Genomic DNA, 9,485 nt, shown 5'->3' with positions numbered 1-9,485 from the left:
TGGAGGCAAACACGCAGCAACGTCTAATCAAGGTTTTAATTAACGCGCTTTTCTTGCTCAGAGATTTGCCTAAACACGCAGTTCTATAAGGACGTTCAGTTAAGCTAGTTTTATGTAAGTTACAAGTTGATTATAATATAAGCAGTGATGTATAATTAGTTATAACTTTAATTAAATATTGTTCTTTTACATTTAAGTTATAATTATAAGCGAAATATTAATTTTTCAGTAGTTTGTATCAGCGGAAGAATACATTGATTTGTAGAATAGTGACGTCGTTTAACGGGTGACTACATTTCGGAGTGTACGTCATTTCCTTTATAGTCGTTCGTGATTGGTTCAAATTAACATCCGGGATTTTGTGTTTTGAAGGTTTAGGTTTAAATAAAAAAGTTTTTATTTTAAGTTTGACTTTGTAGTTGAAGAAGTTGGCCATCTTTGTTTAGGATTAAAACAACAGCCTTATAACATTTTGTTTAGTTTTGTTTACACTTATAATATTAAATTTTTTTTTAAAGATTTATAGTCTTTAATTTGATATGTTAAAGTTAAATTATTTCGCACTGAAGAAATTTGTTTCGACAAAGCGGACTTCAAAAAAATGGTTAAGTAGATTGAATTTTCTATATTTGTGTAAATTGTTTTATAAAAACTTGTATAAAGTTTATATGGTGTTGTTAATCTAAATATGCAATGGGTTAGGGGTAGGATCGCGCGCGTGTCGACACTCGTTATTTTAATTCCTGGCGTTCAACAGTCCGCATATTCAGAACACGACACCATTTTAAAAGTGTATAAATATATTAACAATACCTAATTAGGCACAGATAACTGCCCCGTGCTTTTATTTTCGAGGTTTCTGGTGATGATCTTGCGAAGAATGATTACTTCGTCATGTCGAGTAGAGAAACAGACGACTACGTCACGAGGAACGAAAATACGGACGACTACGTCACGAGGAACGAAAATAGGGACGGCTACGCCGCGAAGAACGGAGGAACTAAAGATGACGTCGTTTGAAGAAGCAGAGCTCTCGGAATCAACACGAACAGGAAAGATACCGTTTTAAAATTGACTTAAGATAATTTTAAAATTATGATGTTAACAGCTTTTAATAAAAATGATTGCTTTTCTACATATAACATCTGCTCCTCTAAACAAGTTCTAACAAAATGTTATTTTTAGCATCCAGTCGCAAGAAAAAGAGAATTTAAAGATAAAGAAGGTGACTGAATTATTTTTATATGAATCAGAAAAAAAAATTGTTTTTCAACTTTTTTGCATTAAATAATTTTGTTTTTTAAAATCTAAACCGCAGTTGTTACAAGAACTAATCAGGCGATTCTACGGTGATTTGAAGGGGGAGATGAAGAATTGAATGTGGCCTTCAGGTAGTTGTTAATTTAGGTATTGATGAGCTGTGAGGAAAAGACCAAGAAAGGTGATTCCTTTAACATACAGGTGAGATACTTGTTATTTTTATTTACCTTCTAAATTGAATTAATGATAATAAATTTATTTATACCTCTTGCTTGTACACTTTACTTTTTATATTAAAAGGCCCACAACCTTGCCCATAAGGCAATGGCTTCCACATGCTAAGTTTAGGATATTATTAATTTAAGATATTACATTAAAATTACCTAATACTAGGATCAGCCTAGTTTGATTAAGCAAGTCGTCAGCCTTACGTAAACTAAATTCGTACGCTTGTTGCAACACATCGCTCCGTACGTCGTTCTAGTTATAGCGCTAGTAGCCGTTTAGTTGTTACGTCATTTATTTTACGTCGTTTAGTTGTTACGTCATTTAGGTATTACGTCATTTAGTTTACGTCGTTTAGTTGTTACGTCAGATCGCTTTATTTATTTGTTGTAGTTTACAAAAATAGGTTAAGAGTTATATTTTGCACTAGTAAGGTATTGTTATCCGCTAGCGGGTGTGCTATTACTAGAATATTGTCGACAAATTACTTATCGCTATGTAGCCGTGTATATCAACCGCTAGTTGGAGCAATGTAGCTATAAATACCGAGCGCTAGTTGGCGCACTGTCATGTAACTAGCTTTGATTCAACACGCTTGCTAATTCATTTTTTATGTAATAGTTTGTTGGTTGTTAATATTTAATTAACCACTAATTATCAGTTACTTATACTTAATTAGTAGGCTACTGGTTTGTGTTTTGTATTCGCCTAATATTTTGTTGGTACGGTTTTAATCTTTTTTTGTTAAAAATTGTACTGATAATTAGTTTGTTAATCTGTATGATTCATTTAATTAGTTTGTTTAATAGTTTACCCCTTTACAAATTAATTGTATATTCCCTAACGTTATCACCTTCAGTAAAATAAAAACAAGTTTTGATGTACTTGCAAATGGTATAAATAAACAAACTGTTAATTTATTATATTTTTAATTAGATTAATTAAGAATACTTAAGAACATATTTAATTCTTTTTCTGTTTTCGAGGTAATTCTGTCTTCATTTTGTTCGATGACGTCACTACCCGAAGTCGTCGCCTTTTGATGGTGTCACTCTCTGATAATGTCATTCTCTGACGTAACCTTCTGATGATGTCACTATCCGATGACGTCAATAACAATTAACTATTGTTTATCTAATATGGCAAACCAATATAGTTGCCCACTTGAACGGTATTTGTTTTGGTCACTGTTACCTGATGTCGCTATCCGTTGATGTCCCTATCCGTTGATGTTGCTATCCGTTGATGTTGCTATCCGTTGATGTTGCTATCCGTTGATGTTGCTATGTGTTGATGTTGCTATCCGTTGATGTCGCTATCCGTTGATGTCCCTATCCGTTGATGTCGCTATCCGATGGTGCTGCTATCCGTTAATGTTCTTATGTGTTGATGTTGCTATGTGTTGATGTTGCTATCCGTTGATGTCCCTATCCGTTGATGTCCCTATCCGTTGATGTTGCTATCCGTTGATGTTGCTATCCGTTGATGTTGCTATCCGTTGATGTTGCTATCCGTTGATGTTGCTATCTGTTGATGTTGCTATCCCATGCTGCTGCTATCCCATGCTGCTGCTATCCCATGCTGCTCCTATCCGTTGATGTATCTATCCTTTAATGTGGCAAACCCAATATTGTTGCCTGCTTAAACGTTTGTTGTTTTTATTCTTAACAACAACATACTTGGTAGTCAACTTAAAACTACTATCTTAACTTTAACTTGAATGTTATTCCGCCATGCATGGCGCGTTTTTTTCTATCTTGGTGTTTAAAATGTGCACAGCCTTGTAAAGGTGCCGCATAATCTTTCTTATTTTCTTATGTAACTCTTTTTTTATTGTGTATTTTATCGTTATTGTTGTTTAATGTTAAATAGTTTTGTTTTTTTATTATTGTTTAATATAATAATATGTGCGAAGTTAACGGGACAAACGTTATTTTGAAAGGCCGAATTGGAACGTTCTTTCTTTAGGTAGGTTTTCTCGGTTAACTAGCAATTAGTGATTAAAAACTCCTTAAATTGTGTTTAAAAAAAAAAAAAGCTAAATAAATTTAAATTGAAAACTAATTTTAAAACTTTCGAGGCCCATCCACTTTATTGAAAAACTTAATTAATTAAAATGAATTACGTCATTAAAAATAGTCCGCGTTGTCACAAAATAAGTATCCGCGATCCGCTAATGTCCTCCGCTTTTTACAAATATTTTTGAGGAACTTGTTACCAAACTGCCAAAGGCTTAAGAACAGTATTGAAACTTATAAAAGGACATTAAACTTTTATATAACTATTTATTAAGAATGTTGGGTTAACCTTAATTTTTGGAGCTCTATTTGCGTCGTCCGCCCGGTTTATAAATGCGGATACCGCAGTCTGGAAAGTAGGGCAGTTTTCGACGAGATCTCGTGCGTGTCATTGTTTTATTAATGTGATAATTGATATATACTGTTATAAAGAAACGAAAAAGTTCTGAAATAAAAGACTTAAATCCAGATGTTATTAAAACACAAAACTCTGAACCTGGTTTTAGAATCGATCCTGAAAAGTGGCAGAAGTACGATTTAACCGACACGGATATTATAAACGAACGTCAAAACACTAATGCTGCATTTTTATTTTTACACGATCTGAAAAAACGCCCAAAAGAAGCAATTAAAAATAAACACATCGATAATAATTCTGATATTTTTAATAAGTCACAAGTTTTTAAAATGCCGGAATATGTGGTTGGGAAGAAAAGAATCAAAAAAGCAACGAAAATGGAAGTCAATACTTCAGGTAATTCTGCTGATATTGAATTGGATCATTTACACGAAAATATGTCAGCGATCGAGTACCAAGCAGACATTGAGGCAAAATTCGACGAAGAAAATGTTCTTAGTTCAAAAAAGGTGGATTCAAAAATTTTTAAAAATGTTTCGAAAAAAAGGAAAAATGTGAGACCAAGACTCGATATAGAATGTGATGACTAAACAAGTTTCACAAAAAATGATAAGTCATTTTTTGTTTATAGTTCTCTAATTTACTGTTTACTTTAGCATTTGTTATCATGTTTTTGTAACTTCTACTGTTTTTTAAATTTACTTACTCTAAAATACATTCTATCTATTTGATAATCTACTTTAATTTAAACCCACTATCACCACTACATATCTTACAAAAAGTTATCATTGTTTTATTAATGTGATAATTAATATATACTGTTTTTGTTACTTTAACAGTTCTTTGCATTTTATTCCATTGGCAGTTTTAAAAATTTTAAAGGATTGTTAATTTGACATTTTTATGTACTGTTAACAATTTGCTCTGCTACATGAGGTCCAGGGTTCAATCCCATTGTTCTTAAATGCTGTAAGTAAGGCACTCTAAACTCCTGCTAAGCCAGCACTAAATTAGCAGCATAATTATCGAGGAATTATAATCCATATAATATCCCAAACTGGCAAAGGTAATTCGAGACTGGGTCGGAGTAACTGATGTTACTCTATGTTTAGGTCGTGCATTCAACCTTCCTACATCGAGGAACTCCTTAATAAATTTTTTTTTTTTATAGCATAGGATATTTATAAGTGTTTAATATGAAGATTGAATTATTAAATGCAGCCACAGGAGAGCCAGCAAGCAGAGCTCAAGTATTTGGATTAGTTCTAAGGGTTGCTTGTACTGCAGGTGCTTGTTATTTTCTTTGGAAATATGTCGACAAACTCCTTACTATGATGGATCCGACTAAAAAAAATAAGAAAACTGCTGAACAAAAAGTAAGATTAAAGGTTTACTGGGCTTTTCTTCTTAAATTGTTCTATTTCTGTATATTTGTAATCATTGGGTGAAGTCTAGGGTCCTAGGTTTGAAACTCAGACTTTAAAGTAAACATTAGATTAAACTTTATACTCTAAGAATAAATTTAACAAAAAAATTAATAAAAATATTTTTAGGCTCAGCAGTTGTTAAAGCAGCTGGGAAAGAACAATATTAAAGACCTTCAGTTAACTGAATATGAACTCAACATTGCCTCCCAACTTATCATTCCTAAAGGTTTGTTTAATTTTTTAAGTGTTATAGACCACTAGTGTTTGAAGTTCAATAAAGTTAAAAAAGCTAAAAGTTTTAGATGCACCAACAACATATATATTCACCCTTAAATTTATGATTTAGAAAATCCCATACTTATCTTTAAGGTCCACTTTTTAACCCTCTTCATAAAGGTTTAAATTTTTTGTTTTAAATTATCCAAAATAACATTTTAAGACCTAAAAATTGACAAAACTCTTTGATTATGTAGAAATCCCGGTATCTTGGCAGCATATAGGAGGACTCGATAAAATTGTTGATCAGATTAAAGAGTCGGTTATTCTTCCTTTCCACAAGAGGGCAGTATTTAAACAGTGTAAACTATTTTGTCCTCCAAAAGGTAATTACTTTAGTTTTACTAAAAATTAAATTTTTAAATTAAATTTGTTTAAGATTTTTTATAAAGTTTTTTTTTTGTGTATCTTTATCCTCGATGTGGGAAAGTCGAATGCGCAACTTAAACATAGAGTAACATCAGTTACTTCGACCTGGTCTCAAGTTGCCTTTAACAGTTTGGGATATTATATAGAATATAATTGCCCAGTAATTAAGCTGCTGATCAAGTGGCTCAGTAGGAGTTCTTATCGTTTATAGCGCCTTACTTAAGGGTGCTACAGCATGAGAGCAGTGGGGATTGAACCCACGACTTCATGGTGGTGTAGCAAGAGTTCTTACCACTACACCACACTGCCGGCAAAATTTATTTGTTGCTAAAGTTCTCTTAGGTGCATCTCACTGTAAAATGATCATGATTTAAATAATGTTTCTATGTTTTGGGTTTGGTGACCATGCTATAACATACTTAAAATCTTCATGTAAACATTAATACTTTTGGCATGTTTTAAATCATTAAATTGATTTTGTCATTTTTTCCCGTCGCATTGTTGTAATATTAATTGTATATCGTATTTATTATTTACTTTTATCAATGTGTAAAAAAAAACAAAATAAAATAAAAAATGTTGAATGATTTCAGGTATATTGTTGTATGGCCCTCCTGGTTGTGGGAAAACTATGATCGCCAAGGCAACCGCAAAAGAAGCGGGGTGTGCTTTTATCAATATTGAGGTACGGTGTGTTGTCGATTTCAATTAAAACTATAAGAATTTAAAAATAGATTTTGTATTTCAATTTATATATACAATGTTAAGGTATTTATTCAGCTTAATATTTAGCTATTATATAATCTCTTTCTTACTTTTAGTTGATGTTTAATTTTCCCTTTTTAAGTTGTTAAAAAACAATAAAATATTAATTTGGTAATATTAACCTATTTTGTGTCATATTTAAATATCTTTATTCCATGCTCTGTTTTAACTATTATAATATGATATTTTTTTTATTATTCTACTTGAGTTTAAATTTTATAAGCTAACAATTATTTTACATTTTGTTTAAAGGTTCAGCAGTTAACGGACAAATGGTACGGGGAATCTCAAAAACTTGCCGCTGCTGTGTTCTCACTAGCTCACAAACTTCAGCCTGCGATTATATTCATCGACGAAATCGATGTTTTCTTACAGATGAGGTAAAATGGGGATTATTGTGTAGTTAACAGTCCTCTAATTACTTGATTATCTTTACATTCATGCCAAATTTTTAATTAATTTTACACTAATAGTAATATATATTTACATACCCTTACTTTTTATAACCTATACCCTAAATATACATACCTTTACTCTTTAAAATACAACATATTTTAGATTTTTTTGTTCTTGTGACTTTAAAGGTTCTCACATGCCATGATTTATTAGCCTTAAAAGTTTTGAAGGACTGTAAATTCACTTAAAAGCATGTAGCTGAATAAAAATGAATAAATTTTTTTATTACCTTCTGGCCCACCTATATCAAAACAATTCACGTTTCAACTTTCATGCTTAATGTAATCCGCAATTTAAATTAAATAAGGGGTCTGTACACTACTGAAAACTAGCAAAAAATATTCTAAACTTATAATTTTCAATTTTTTATGGTTGTTGTAAATTATTAATTTTTAAATTTAATTTTTGATAAGCAACAAAAAATTTTTTTACACAAAAATTTAAATTTTTATTCAAATTAAATTCATGTTTTCAATCTTAAAGATCGGATAGAGATCATGAAGTAACAGCTATGATGAAGGCAACTTTTATGAGTTTATGGGATGGGCTGGCATCTGATGATAATAGTCAGATTATGGTAATGGGGGCAACAAATCGACCAAAACAAATTGATCAAGCTATCCTTAGAAGAATGCCAATAAGGCTTAATGTCCCAATGCCAGTTTGTTAATTTTTATTATTTATTTTAAAACATTTGTTGTATATTTTTTTGGTGTTTTTTTTTTAAGTTTTGTTTGTGGTAAGCCAATTTGGTTTAAATTTATTTTTTGTGAAAAGACCTCTTTTGTTTTGTAAAAGGCCTACTTTTTTATACTAACATTTTTTAATTTAACTAAACTAAAATTAATTAATATTATTAGTAGAAAATAAATACATAATATTTAAATAAAATTATAATTATCGGAGTAATTAATAAACAGACTTATTACAATTTTACAGTTTTTTGTATTTAAAAATTAATTAAAAAATTTAAAAAAAAATAAAAATTTTTTTTTTTAAATTCTTGTGTAGGATGCTGCCCAACGCACCAACATCTTAAGGATTGTCCTTGAAGTGGAGGAGCTTTCTTCGGATGTTGATCTTGGGAGGTTGTCGGAAGATTTAAATGGCTTTAGTGGAAGTGATATACGGGAGATGTGTCGTCATGCCTCTGTTGCTAGGGTCCAGGAATTCATCAAATCGAACAAGTTTGTAATTTTTAAAGTTTTTTGAACTAAAAATTATTTTGTGTTAAAATTTTTGATATTTTTAAAACTCTAAACAAATTTGTAAGAACACTCGTAAATTATGTTTATTGGTGTTAAAAGCTAATTATTTTTTTTATTTAAGAAAAGCTAATTATTTTTTTTTGATCAGTTGTACTTAAAATTTTTATTTTTATTTAAAACTTTAATTAAATTTTTGATAACATTTATAAATTACTGTGATGGCTGTTCAAATAGTTTTTTTGTTGAAATCAACTAAATATTTTTTTATTTTTTTGTTGTAACTTTTTTACAAACAAAAAAAATAGTTATTTAAAATTTTAGTATATAATTAAGTTTGTAATAACATTTGTAAGTTATGTTTAATCGGGTCTAAGTCAAGTTCTGGAATTTAAAGTTAGTTATTAAGTTTTTTTACCTACAGATTTTTTTGTAAAATTGAATCTATTTTTTTAAATATTTTTTGTGATTTTTTCACAATTAAAAAAATGTGTCGGAATATTTAATAAAGTTTTTAGTTTTTGGCATTTAATAAATAATCGAATCCTATAAAATTTTTTTTTTAGTGATGATAATTCAATTCAACTTCGACCAATAAGCATGGAGGATTTAGTAAAAGCTTCTGAGGTGATGCAAAAAAGCAAAAGTTCAGAGTTGCCGTATCTTTTTCCAGGCTCTATGATGTCATAAGGTTCTCATTGTTTCGTTTTAGAACAAAATTAACAAAATTTTTTTAATTATTTTTGTAATATTTGTATTTAAATACCCTGGGTATTTAGGTATTTAGTTTTAAAATCTTTGTTAATTTTTATTTTCTATTTTTTATTTTTTTGCTCTAAAATAAAGATACAAAAAAGAGTTTTAAAAGTTAAAACAATTTAGAAAAAATTGTAAATTTAATTTTTAAGAATTTAAAAATTACAACTATTATGTATTTTATATTAAATTCTAATTTTTAATTTAAAAATTTAGCATGTAAAAATTTTTTTAATATTTAATTTAAATTTTGGCAAATCTTAAAAGTTTTGTTAATATTCATTGAACTAAATATAATGTGAGTTTTGATAAAATTAGTATAATTATAGGACATAGCAGTTTGTATAAATAATTATGTTTAAAATTAGTA

At 29.6% G+C, this 9,485-nt stretch overlaps 2 protein-coding genes across 2 annotated transcripts; both read left to right on the top strand.

Annotated features, from left to right (window-relative positions):
* Positions 1 to 3,914: 3,914 nt before the first annotated feature.
* LOC145744829 (uncharacterized) lies at positions 3,915 to 5,081 on the top strand (the record flags this gene model as incomplete). The annotated part of the gene is made up of 1 exon (XM_082562780.1): positions 3,915 to 5,081. A coding segment is annotated over one exon (537 nt), but the record flags the coding sequence as incomplete, so codon positions are not given.
* LOC145744828 (outer mitochondrial transmembrane helix translocase-like) lies at positions 5,016 to 9,329 on the top strand. Its single transcript, XM_082562779.1, has 8 exons — positions 5,016 to 5,237; positions 5,415 to 5,514; positions 5,762 to 5,890; positions 6,527 to 6,618; positions 6,951 to 7,078; positions 7,638 to 7,815; positions 8,166 to 8,341; positions 8,926 to 9,329. Exons 1-8 carry the CDS (start codon positions 5,058 to 5,060, stop codon positions 9,047 to 9,049), a joined length of 1,107 nt encoding a protein of 368 aa, XP_082418905.1. The 5' UTR covers positions 5,016 to 5,057; the 3' UTR covers positions 9,050 to 9,329.
* The last annotated feature ends 156 nt before the right edge of the window (positions 9,330 to 9,485 follow it).

The sequence above is a fragment of the Corella eumyota genome, chromosome 3, assembly GCF_963082875.1.
Source record: "Corella eumyota chromosome 3, kaCorEumy4.1, whole genome shotgun sequence".
NCBI classification, from domain to species: domain Eukaryota; kingdom Metazoa; phylum Chordata; class Ascidiacea; order Phlebobranchia; family Corellidae; genus Corella; species Corella eumyota.
Note: the sequence above shows the minus strand (reverse complement) of the source record. Positions and strands in the feature narration are given on the sequence as shown.